The sequence below is a fragment of the Pteronotus mesoamericanus genome, unplaced genomic scaffold (assembly GCF_021234165.1).
Source record: "Pteronotus mesoamericanus isolate MK-2021 breed Mesoamerican mustached bat unplaced genomic scaffold, CSHL_Meso_final contig_730, whole genome shotgun sequence".
Taxonomy (NCBI): domain Eukaryota; kingdom Metazoa; phylum Chordata; class Mammalia; order Chiroptera; family Mormoopidae; genus Pteronotus; species Pteronotus mesoamericanus.
The window spans coordinates 435,411-448,031 of NW_026555246.1; the positions used below are offsets into that span (position 1 = coordinate 435,411).

Here is a 12,621-nt window from a genome sequence, read left to right on the forward strand (position 1 = left end):
GACTGCCGGAGCCTGTCACCTCAAACCTGGGGCTGAGGAGCACCAGCGTCTGTCCCCTGCACAGGGCGGCAGCTCTGGGGGCTCCGAAGTCTGAAATCAAGGTGTTGGCGGGGTGGTTCCGTCCTAGGAGCTCCGAGGGTGAACCTGCCCCCTGCTGCTCTCCAGTCTCTGTGTCCCTCATCACAGGGTGCTTTCTCTGTCTCCAAATTTCCCTCCTTTTAAAGGACACCATACATTGGGCCCACCATCATCCAGGGTGACCTTACCTTAACTTAGTCACATCTATATAGACCCTGCTTCCTAATAAGTCCACTTTCCCAGGCTCTGAAAGTTAGGACCTAAATGTGTCTTTTGGGGGAACACAGGGCCTTCCCGTTACCATTATGCAATTATGTAACACATGCCGGAATCGAGCATTATGTGATAGAGCATCAGATCCATGGCTTCTCAGAGACTTGTTGTTGACATAGGCTTTTCTGTTACAATGCATTTAAGTGAGTAAAAATGGGAGGCAGTGGGAAGAAACGTTCAGTAGACAGGAGCTCACTTAGGCGGCCGGCGGTTGTGGCAGGGACGTGAAGGTGAGGTGGAACTGCAGGTGCGGGAGGGTCTCCTGCTTCAGAGAGGGAGTGTGTACGTTAGGACAGTTACTCTTTCTTATTGTCCCCACTTTTCCACCCTTTGTCCACCTCCACTCAGCTTCACACCCCCAACTCTTTATTTTAAATTTGTTTTTCAATTACAGTTGATACACAATATGTATATTCATTTCAGGTGTAGGACAGACACTCTTCATGTCTACCTTAAGTCTCTCATGCTGCCATTTTAGATTATTTCTAAGGGCTGCTGGGAGTCATACCTGTCGGCTTTGGGGCTTTCCCCTTGGCTTTGGTGAAGGTGGACGCTCCTGCAGCCGTGAGGACATACCTGCCTCAGCTGTGTCCTAAGGGGCCCTTACGCTCTGCACCCGAAGCCCTGTTTCTACAAGCCCCGGCCTTGTGGGGGTGCTCTGTCCCTCTGCTGATCTGCCCCTCTGTAACCGGGTCCGTCTCCTCTCAGACGTGGACGAGTGTGAGCTGGGAGGACACAGCTGTGATGGCCACGCCTCCTGCCTGAACCTCCTCGGCAGTTTCCGCTGCAGGTGCTGGCCAGGCTGGGTCGGGGACGGCTTCGAATGCCGCGGTGAGTGCCTGTGGCAGGAGGTCGGGGCAGGGAAGCTGGGGCAGGTTGGGGGCAGGACCCACATCCGGAGCTGTGGCCCTGTGTCCTGCAGACCTGGACGAATGCGCCCTCCAGGAGCACCGGTGTGGCCCGGGCGCTGACTGCCTCAACGCCCCCGGCTCCTACCGCTGTGCCTGCCGCCCGGGCTTCGCCGGGGACGGCCTCTCCTGTGAAGGTGGGTCCTGGGGAGGGCGCGAGGAGAGGGCAGGAGGGGCCCGAGCGGGCAGCTGCGGGGCTGGCTTCTGGGGGGGCCGCCACGGTCAGTCGGTTTCCTGCCTCACATCGACCCTGTGGCTCAGCGGATGCTGGAGGTGTGCCCCCAGCCAGTGGGGCTGCAGGCCAGACCCAGCCGCTGAGGGCAGTCTTCCGGCCCTGCCCCCGGCTCCGAATGCTTGGAGCCTTCTGGACATGGGGAGCCGGAATGCCTGTTCACGTCCCCGTGACCCTCCCCCTGGATCCCGAGTGGGTAGGTCCCCTGTCTTCCCAGGGCGCCATCCCCCCTGCACTAGCAGACCCTGACTTGGTCACCTGCCTCCCAGTCGGGGTCTGAGTTCCCAGGGCTACTGGAACCTCAGGTGACAGTGAAGCGCTCGAGTGCCCAGGGCACCTGCCCACCCCATGCGGGTCCTGGCCGGCCGAGCCCAATACTCTGTCTCGGGGCCCACAGACAGGGACGAGTGCGTGGAGGACGCAGGCCTCTGCGAGGACGGGTGGTGCCTTAACACCCCCGGCAGCTTCCGCTGCGAGTGCAAGGTGGGCTTCCGCCCCACGGAGGACCACCGCGCCTGCCAGGGTGAGGTCTGCGCCACCAGGGCTGGGACAGAGCAGCGGGCCCCCCGGGCTGGGCAGGCTGACCTGGGACCCCCACAGATGTGGATGAGTGCGTGCTGGGCAACCTCTGTGTGTTCGGGAGCTGCGAGAACCTGCCCGGAATGTTCCGCTGCATCTGCGACGAGGGCTACGAGCTGGACCACGGTGGCGACAGCTGCACAGGTGTGGGCCCGTGGGGCCGGGGGCGGGGGGCGGGGCACGCAGGACAGGGTGGGGGCGTGGCTCGCTCCCTTGATGCCCTCAGATCTCTCCTGGAACATCCTCTCCTGGGGTAGCCTATGTGGGTGTGCCCTGTTCCCACTGACCTTCACTGTCATCCATCATCTCCTGAGTAAATGCAGTGAGTGAACGAGTGAAGGCGAGCTCCCTCCGCCAAGCTGTTGACGTGCTCTCCCAACTGTGTGTCCAGAACCCCAGCCAGGGGCTCAGTTGTTTGAAGCGTTGTCCCGTGCACCAGAAAGGTTGCTGGTTTGATTCCCAGTCAGGACACATACCTAGGTTGCAAGTTTGATCCCAAGTCAGGGCGCGTACAGGAAGCAACCAGTTGGTGTTCCTCTGTCACTTCAATGGTTCTCTCTCTCTTTCTCCCTCCCTCTTCCTCTAGAATCAATAAACATATCCTCGGGTGAGCATTTAAAAAAAAAAAACAGGATCAGCAAAATTTTTTAGTGAAGGGCCAGGCAGTAAAATAGTTTTGATTCTGGGGGCCATGTGGTCCCCGTCACAGGTGTTCAGTTCTGCCATCGCAGCTGGAACGCTGACAGGCGGTTGAATGGGTGTGACTGTGTACCAATAAAACTTTATCTACACAAGAAGCAGGGGCTGGCTCAGGCCCACGGGTCATAGTCTGCCAACTCCTAGTTTGAAAGCATGTTCCAAATGTTGGTTATATGGCAGGGCAGACCCCGAGGCTGCTGTCCCCTTGGCTTTCTTCCCAGGGGAGGACACAGGCCACGGGCCACAGGCTACAGGCCACAGCCCAGCCCCCAGCATCCAGGGCTTCGGTTTCCTAGGAGGAAAGTGTCAGGGGCGTGGGCCGAGGGAGGGCTCCCTGCTGACGGTGCCCTGCTCCGCAGACGTCAACGAGTGTGCAAACCCGGGGAACTGCATCAATGGCCTGTGCGTCAACACCCCCGGCAGCTACCTCTGCAACTGCTCCCAGGATTTCGAGCTGAACCCCAGCGGAGTAGGCTGTGTGGGTGAGTGCCTGCTTGGGTCTGGCTGCGGCCCTGGGCTCTGTGACTTGGGCGGGGTCACAGCCTGGTCACCGTGGCCTGTCCCCCTGTTCAAATCCACCTACTCCTGACAAACAGGACCTTGCTGGTCCCAGGCCAGAGTGCTCCCCCCTGTTGCCTGTTGAGGTAGAGCCTTCTGCTCTAGACACACACAGACACACAAGTCTTGCCTGCTTGGCCCCTGCCTAATTTTTTTGTCCGGAAACGCACATCTGACACACGTGTGCACACATGCAGAGACACATGTGTGCACAGTCTCGCACAGACACAAACACACATACACCATCTCCCCTCTGCTCCTGCTAACCGTCCCTTCTGCCCGTTCAGACACCCGGCTCGGAAACTGTTTTCTTGACACGCTCTGCCGAGGGGACGGTGGCGTCTCCTGCAGTGCCGAGATCGGGGTTGGCGTCCTCCGCGCGTCCTGCTGCTGCTCGCTGGGCCGAGCCTGGGGCAACCCCTGCGCGCTGTGTCCTGTGGCCAACACCAGTGAGTCCCAAAGGGTCGGGGCAGGCGAGCACTGAGGCCTGAGCCACAGAGACCCAGCCCCAGTCCAGGCCTTCCCGGGGATTAGGGGGCCATCTCTGCTAAGTGAGGGACACTAGGAACCAGACGGGGAGGGGCTCAGCCTGAGTCACACAGTGTATTCTCGGCAGTTCATTGTCTGGGCCTCTGTCCAAGGCGCCCTCCTGCGAATCCCTCCCTGTTTATATTCGCTCGTGCGCTCAGGCGGTAGGCAAGCCTTGAGTGCTTGGCTGCACCTCCAGACATTGAGGGTTCCTCTGTGCTGGGGTCCCTTGGTGCTGGGGACCTAGAAAATCATAAGCCACAGTGGCTGTACCCATAAACCTGGCCCCGGGACTGAGAACAGAACCTTTGGAAGCGTCTGTCTGAGGTACAGCGAGGGCTCAGGAGGAAACCTGAAGAGGAAGGGGCTGAGGGAAGGCTCCTCAGGGCCGGAGGCTTGAATAAGACTTGGAGCATGAGTAGGAGTTTCGCAGGCAGAGTAGAGGGAAGGGCATGAGATACAGGAGAATAGAATGTGCAAAAGCCTCCAGTGTGAAACAGGGAGTCACCTGCCTACCTACCCACCTATCATTCAGGCGTGGAGGTAGAGGTTTCAGGGTCTTCCTTTTGTGGGAGAAACTTGAGATCACACTAGGGTCTGGTTTGGGATCAGAAGCAATGCCCCCTCCCCACCCCCAGCCACTACCACACTATCCGTCTGCTGGCGTTTTGAACACATGTTTGCACACACGCGCGTGCGCACACACACACGCAGACATACACACACAGATACTGGATCCCCCCCAGGATTGGCCAGTGTTACCTGTCCCTGAGAGGCTGAGGAGGCAAAAAGGTGCAGTTGGTGTAGTAAAGGGAGGCAGGACGTCCTCTTGGGCCCCTCTTAGGGCTCCTCCCCTCCCTGGGCTTTACCTAAGTGCCCTGCCACTCACGAGAACCTGGTTCCCTTGCAGCTGCGTACAGGACCTTATGCCCGGGTGGCGAGGGCTTCCGGCCCAACCCCGCCACTGTCATCCTGGAAGGTAAGGTCTTGGTTGACCTTTCTCTCATCACTACCTCACTGGAGCAGAGGTGGGCAGTGTTGGGGCGGGGACCCAGGTCCCCTGGTGACCCAATAGTGAAGCCAAACGGTGCTTTTAGTTTGTGGTGAATTTTTTGTATTTTCTTTCATCCGTCTCTTCTTTTACCTATTGATCCATCCATCCCTTCCTCGTACATCCTTCATCCTTCCTTTATCACGCTCTGCTTTATCTGTCCATCCATACATCTATATACACTCATCCATATATTCACCCATCCTCTCGCGTATGTATCCACCTATTCGTTTATCTGCTCTCATATCAACTCATCCACCCGCCCGTGTACTCGTCCATCTTCTTGTCCATGGATCCGCTTGCTTATTCACTCATCCACCCACTGCCATGCACGTGGCCGTCCTTCCTTCTGGGCACAGGGCATGACGAGGTTGGCGCAGTACGTCGGGAAGCCCATGTGGTAGGTGGATGGATGGACTATCAGCTGAAGGAAAAGGGGGTGCATTCAGGGTGACATTGACCCACCGGGTCTGGGTGTGGTCTCCAGACAAGCCCTAACGTGCCCCCCGATGTCCAGCAGCTCCCAGGTGCCACTGAAGAAGCAGGATGAGCCCCTCGAGGCCCCTGGAGAGCCTAGGCCCGGGCGCGGGCATCCCCGAGTCCTTCGCTGGGGTTTAGCTCCCAAGCTCGGCCTTCTCACTCCCTGACAGATATTGACGAGTGCCGGGACCTGCCGGGGCTGTGCCGGGGCGGCGACTGTGTCAACGCATTCGGCAGCTTTCAGTGCAAGTGCCCGCCTGGCTACCACCTCCAGGAGGTCACCCGTACCTGTGAGGGTGAGCCTGGACCCTCCCCGCCCACCCTGCCTTCACGCACAGCCTCACTTCTCCTCAGGCACCGAGGCTTAAAACGCCTCTGAGAGCCTGTCCACCTGCCTTGCTGCCGGGGCCCAATGGCAGGGCGGGCAGAGTCCCGGGACACCCATCCGCGCTCTGCTCAGCCACCTCCTGCTCCCGGCTGCCCAGCCCCTTGACTTCCTCCCACTCAGAAATGACCCTGCTGTCCTCCAGCAGCCCTGCCCTTCTCCCTCTGGGCAAAAGCTGGCAGAGGCCCAGAGCCCACAGGGAGAAGGCGAAGACACAGAAGCAACGGCCCCACCTGTCCACGCATCGCTGCACGCGTTCTCTTCTCATTTGAGCATCATAGTAACTACCAACAGCGACCTGGTGTCTGCGGCTGTGCCTTGCCGCTGGCGCGAGCATCCGTACTTATTATTCCATCCATCCTGACAGCCCCGTGAGGCAGCTACCTCTTATGCTCCCCATTCTCAGATGTAGCAACCAGGGCACAGGAGGTTAAGTGACTTGTTGAGAGGCACCACCTAATAAGTGACAGAAACAGGCTTTGAGCCTAGCCATTCTGATCCTTGAGCCAGAACTCTTTCTACGCAATGTACCAAATTCATTTATTCACTTATTCATCCAGCAATCCATTCTTTTCTTTCTTTCAACAATATTAGCTGAACAGGTACACCCTGCCAGACACCAACATTAGCACCCAAGGAAAGCATACATTTTGTCGTGGGCAGCCCTGTTTGGGAGCTCAAAGAAATGGTGAAGGAAGGGAGAGATTTAAGTTCAAAAGACTGATTTCCTCTGTACCTTTCCCAATGGTGGTGGGACCTGTCAATCCAAAATCAGAACCCAAAATGCTTGAAAAATATCTCATCCCTCCGCCATCCCGTAAAATATCAAGGGAAAAAGAAAATCGCTGTCAACAAATGCGGCGGCGTGCCAAGTTCCGTGACTGTCACAGGGCAGGGAGACTTTAACCTGAATGTTGACCTTGGACACATAACCTTGTAGGGCCAACCCTCGCAGCCCTTCCCAGCAGGGCCCTGTGCTCCAGAGGGCTCCCGGCTGGCTTTAATACTCTGCCATCACTATCAGGAAATTTTTTGTGTTTTGGACAAGGAAGCCCTGGTCATTTTTCACTGAGCAAATTCTGTTGCCAGTCCTTGTCAAACAGTTTGTCTCACTCCTGCAGTCACTGGGTCATACGCTAATTCTATGGGGTTTAAAAAGTTTTCTTGTTTTAAATTTATTTATTTTTAGAGATGGGGTGGAGAGAGAGAGGAGCAATGATTTGTCGTTCCACTTATTTATGAAGCATCGGTTGCTCCTGGCATGTGCTTTGACTGGAGATCGAACCTGAAACCTTGGCACCTCAGGACAATGCTGTAACTAGCTGAGCTGCCCGGCCAGGGCGCCCACATTTTGTTGGACTTTTTGAGGCACTGCCAAATTGTGTCCCTCTGTGGCTGCACCATTTTACATTCCCACCAGCAACACACAAAGGTTCCAGTTTCTCCACATCCTGGTCTGCACTTATTTTCTGTTGTTTAAAGTTATATCATCCTAGTAGGTACGAAGTGGTATGTCATTGTAGTTTCAATTTACAGTTCCCTGGTAACTAATAAAGTTGAACATTTTTAATATATTTATTAGACATTTGCTTGTCTTTTGGAGAAATGTCTATTCAAGCCTTTTGCTCATTTTTATTTTTATTTTATTTTTTAAATGACTTTATTTATTTATTTTTAGAGAGGGGGAAGAAAGGGAAAAAGAGGGAGAGAAATATCGATGTGAGAGAAAAATATTAATTGGTTGCCTCTCATATGCACCCTGACTGGGGACCAAGTCTGCAACCCAGGCATGTGCCTTGATGGGGATTTGAACCGGGAGCCTTTCACTTTGCAAAATCATGTCCAACCAACTGAACCACTCCGGTCAGGGCTTTTGCCTATGTTTAAGTCGGGTTGTTTGCTTTTTGTTGTTGAGTTCTGAGTGTCTTGTATATATGTATTGTGGATATAAGACTCCTTTTGTCGGATATATGATTTGCAAATGGATTCTTCCACTCTGCTTGTCGTTTCACTTTCTTGATAGTGTCATTTGATGCATGCAGGTTTTTTATTTTGATGTACTCCAATTTATGTGGCTTGTGTTTGTTTTTTGTTTTTTTAGCTTGTGCTTTTGGAGTCATATTTGAGAATCCATTTCTAAATACAAAGTCTTTAAGATTTTACTCCAGTGTTTTCTTCTCAGGTTTTGTAGTTTTAGCTCTTACATTTAGTTCTAAATATGTTGAGTTGATTTTTGTATGTGGTGTGAGGTAGGGATACAATTTCATTCTTCCGTATGTGGAAATCCAGTTGCCCCAGTGTCATTTGTTGAAGAGACTCTTCTTTTCCCATTGAATTGACTTGTAAATCAGTTGACTGTAGACATAAGAGTTTGTTTCTGGACTCTAAATTTTTCTCATTGATTTATAAGTCTGTCCTTATGCCAGTACCACACTGTTTTGCTTTCTGTAGCTTTGTAAATTTTGAAATTGGGAAGTACAAGTCCTGTAACTTTGTTTTTCTTTTTCCCAACATTGTTTTTGCTATTTGGCATCCCTTGCATTTTTGCAAAATATGAATTATAGGATCAGCTTTTCCATTTCTCAAAAAAAAAAAAAAAAAAGGAAGAAGAAGAAGTCATTGGGGTTTTGAGGACAACTGCCCTGCATCTTTAAACCGCTTTGGGAAGTACTGCCAGCTTAACAATAAGTTTTCGAATCTGGTACACAAGGGTGTCTTTTCACTTATGTGGGTCTTCTCTAATTTCTTTCAGTAATTGTAGTTTTCAGCATATAAGTCTTTCACCTTTTTGGTTAAATTTATTGGTAGTATATAGAAATACAAGTGATCTTTGTGTGTTGCTCTCATATTCTGCAATTGTGCTGACCTCATTTATTAGCTCTAATGGCTTTTACTTTGTCAATTCATTAGGATTTGCTATATATCAGATTCTCTCATTGTAGTAAGTTTTGACTAGATTCTGTAGTCCTGCAAAAGTTGGTTGCCATTTCTCTGCCAGTTCACTGGTCGTATTTGTGGGGAAACGGAGCTCTGGCGCCCCTGCTCGGCTGTTTTGGTGGCATCATCCCTAGCCTGCTTGTATTCCTGCGTCTGTTTTTGAACGGTCCACTGACCAAGAATACTTTTTACCTTTTTTAAATGGTTGAAAAAAGTTAAAAGAAGAATACTATTTCGTGACACATGAAAATTACATGAAATTCCCATCCCACCCACCCAGTTTCATTGGAGCCCAGCCATGCTAATCTATTGACCTGTCATCTGTTGCTTCACACCACAGTGCAGAGGGAATGGCTATGTCCGAGACCATTGCTTGGCTCATGAAACTGAAAACAACTTAATTTCTCTGCCCTTTACAGAGAAAATTTGCTCCTTCTGGACTAGAGAATTAATCAGATTGAGAATCAACATTTTTTTAAAGGTGTTGATAACCTAAAAATAAAAGGCCTTCCAAAGCGAGAAGCAACAAGCATTTATTTGAGATTAAAAAAAAATTATTTGGGTTTCAGGCAAAAGCCCAACAGTGTTCTAATTAAACAAAGACGAGGGGTATTTTTGAGAAAAGGAAAGGACATAGTTAAATCTGTAGGTGGAAGACATTGCATTGGTGTGGATAAGCTAATGTTGTGATGCTAATGCTAAAGAATGTTTACTTTTCAGTCCAGTAGTCCTCACATCTGCCTTCTTGTTATCCTTGCAAACAGTTCTTTGGGACACAGGTTGCTTTAAGCCCTGTCCAAAGGTTACTTTGCCCTGTTTTTTAACCTTCCAAGGTTTGAGGCACAGGACATGTGAGGCAGCTCCTTTGGGATGGCAGCTCTGGCTCCAGTTTAATGTGTTTATATTGTTTATATTGTTTTCTGACACAAGAATACTTTATTCATGGGTCTCTTGCTTCCTGTCGCATCACATTAGGAAGCACGTGTTTGCCCCACTCTTGGTGATAATATAATTAACTCATGGGGTCAGGTCATATTTTGTCTTAACAGGACAGGGATCAGGTCCTGGCTGGCTAGCTCAGCTGGTTAGCGCGTCGTCCCAAGACGCCAAGGTCACCCGTTGAATCTCTGGTCAGGGTGCATATGAGAATCAACCAATGATTGCATGAATAAGTGGAACAGCAGAGCGGTCTCTCTCTTTCTCTCTCTCCCTCCATCTTCCTCTCTCTATATAATCAATAAAAATATAGTAGTGGGAGCATAGTAAAATTTTTTTCACTTAACACCATGCCATATCTTTCCATGTCACTAAAATGTCTGCATTTTTAGCTAATCTTGACACCAAATGCAAGCCGATAATGAAGCGGCTCCACCAGCCCCGGTGTGGGAGGCTATCCCGACAGTTCCTGACACTGCCCCACCCTCCCCCACAGACATAGATGAATGCGCCACCCACTCCAGCATCTGCAGCCCGGGAACCTGCTACAACACCCTGGGGAACTACACGTGTGTCTGCCCTGCGGGGTACCTGCAAGTAAACAATGGCAGTGGCTGCTTGGGTACGAAGCACACAATGCCAGGGGACTCTGGCCATCATGGAAGCAGCGCTGGGGTGTGGGAGAAACTTCTGGGAGTCTCCAAGCCTTGGGAGAGTGTGGAGAGGCGTGTTCGTGGAGGGGAGAGAGGGAAGGGAGTGCGTTTAAGGTGCGGTTCGCAGCAGTGAGCAAGGCTGCAGGGCTCGGGCCAGGGCTGCCAGGGGCGGCTGTCCCACGCTGGGCACTGCCCAGCGAAGGCTCGGCTGTGAATGGCCGCCTTAAGTGAGCCGTGATAGAGACATCCCGATGGGTTTGTGAGTAAGGTCCTGTCTGTCTGGTCCTCGCTTCCTCTGGCTCTGGCATCTCTTACCTACGCTCTTCTCTCCAACTCACCTGCAGACACAAGGAAGAGCCTCTGCTTCCGACATCATAACGGCGCATGTCAGGATGAGCTGGCTTTTAATGTGACTCGGAAGATATGCTGCTGCTCCTACAACATCGGCCAGGCCTGGAACAGGCCCTGCCAGGCCTGCCCTGCCCCTGCCAGCCGTGAGTGCCCCTGCCTCCCTACCACCTCTCCAGCTTCGCGCTCTTTAGTGCCTTGTGTTAGGGGGCATTCCCCACTTCAGGCTCCCCTGTGAGTCTGCGATATTCTGAAGAGAGGGGAAGAATTGAGCTATATCCCAGTGTATGGAAATCAGTACCTTCAGGTTGGGCAAGGCTCTCGTTTGTGGCAAAGGCCCTTGAAGCCTCCCGGACTGTTGACTTGGGCCAGGTCGCAGAGCCCAGCTGGTTAGAGCAACCAGGGGACGATCTGGGGAGGATCGCTGAAAACGTTGGCCAGGATGAAGAAAGCTGCTCAAGGCAGGGAACAGCATGAGCAAAGGCTTGGAGGCAGGACCGAGCCGCTGGGATGAAACCTACTAGAATGATTTAGCAGCCCGCCAGGTGTCAGAAAGAGCTGCAGGAACAGAGCAGTGATTGGAAGGGTTACCGTCCTATTAGTGCTACCGGACTGGGTGTGTGTGTCCCCGCTTTGGGAGGTGATTAGGTCATGAGAGTGGGGTCCTCCTGAATGGGGTGAGTGCTTTTGTGAGAAGAGACACAGGAGAGGTTTTCTCTGTAATGTCAGCACACAGCAAGGAGGTGGCCGCCTGCAAACGAGGGAGAGAGCCCTCGCCAGACACTGAACATGCTGGTGTCTTGATCTTGGACTTCCCATCCTCCAGAACTGTGAGAAAAAAGTATCTGTCGTTCAAGCCACCTAGTCTGTGATATTTTGTTATAGCAGCCCAAATAGACTGAGACAGCTCATTTCCTAGGGCTGCAGTAAAAAATTACCACAAACTCAATAGTTTCAAGAACCCAGAAATGTATTTTCTCACAGTTCTGGAGCCTAGAAGTCAGGATTCAAGGTGTCGGCCAGAACATGCTGCCTCTAGAGGCTCCGGAAAGAAGTCTCCTTGCATCTTCCAGCTTCCGTGGCCCCAGGCGTCCCTGTGCTAACTTGTCCTCCCGCTGCCTCACCCCAGCCTCTGCCTCTGCCGTCGTCTCACATGGCTTCTCCCTGAATCTCTGTCTACCTCTCCTCTTCTTGCAAGGACATCAGTCATGGCATTTAGGGCCTTCCCTAATGCAGGATAAACTCATCTTGATTACATTTGCAAAGACCCTATTTCCAAGAAAGGTCCCATTCAGAGGTTGTGAGTGGACATGAACTTGGGGGTGTGGGGTCATTATTCCCGTGGAGTGCAGTGGGGAGGGGTCATTACTGGGCATCTCCGGGTGCTGCTGGGCCCTGTCCTGGGTTCTAGGAATCAAGGATAACACAGACCCAAGCTGTGCAGCCTGGAAGGAAGCTGCAAACAGCCACGAGACTGTCGAGACAGGTTGAATGTCACCATGAGTTACATACTGGGACTTAGGTACCTGCCCGGATCTTGTGAACCTGAATCTGATGTACAGGCACAGAACTGTGAGGCAGAAGTCCCCACCAGCAGCAGGACCACAGAGGTTGGCCTGCCTCGTTACGATGCAGGCAGAGGAGCGAGTGAGGCTAGGTAACCCGGCCCACGAGCCTGCCTGCACCCACCCAGTGGGTGCAGGGTCAACCCCCGCTCCTGGGGATCGAGGTCTGGCAGGCAGCACCTTGGCGCCAGCAGTGGACTGTGATCAGCCCTCCGGGGCCAGAGTGGCAGGTCAGGGGGAGCCCAAAGGGCCTTCCTTGGAGGCTTCCCTGAGTCCTCCAAGTTGATGGGTGCTGTGCTAGGGAACAGCATTGCAAAGCTGTGATGGCCTGGTGGGACAGGGCGTATCCAGACATGTAATGACATCCATGTGCAGGGAGGGCAGGAGTTCCTGTTGGAGGGAAGGTGGAGG

General features: G+C 52.6%; 1 protein-coding gene across 1 annotated transcript in view; it reads left to right on the plus strand.

Annotated features, from left to right (window-relative positions):
* FBN3 (fibrillin 3) overlaps nt 1–12,621 on the plus strand; it is a 48,263-nt gene that overhangs the window by 21,804 nt on the left and 13,838 nt on the right. The window contains exons 27-36 of the mRNA XM_054583348.1: nt 1,060–1,182; nt 1,274–1,396; nt 1,889–2,014; nt 2,092–2,214; nt 3,129–3,251; nt 3,615–3,776; nt 4,766–4,834; nt 5,557–5,682; nt 10,141–10,266; nt 10,642–10,791. Coding sequence (XP_054439323.1) covers nt 1,060–1,182; nt 1,274–1,396; nt 1,889–2,014; nt 2,092–2,214; nt 3,129–3,251; nt 3,615–3,776; nt 4,766–4,834; nt 5,557–5,682; nt 10,141–10,266; nt 10,642–10,791 — 1,251 coding nt within the window. The remainder of the gene's footprint in view (nt 1–1,059; nt 1,183–1,273; nt 1,397–1,888; nt 2,015–2,091; nt 2,215–3,128; nt 3,252–3,614; nt 3,777–4,765; nt 4,835–5,556; nt 5,683–10,140; nt 10,267–10,641; nt 10,792–12,621) is intronic.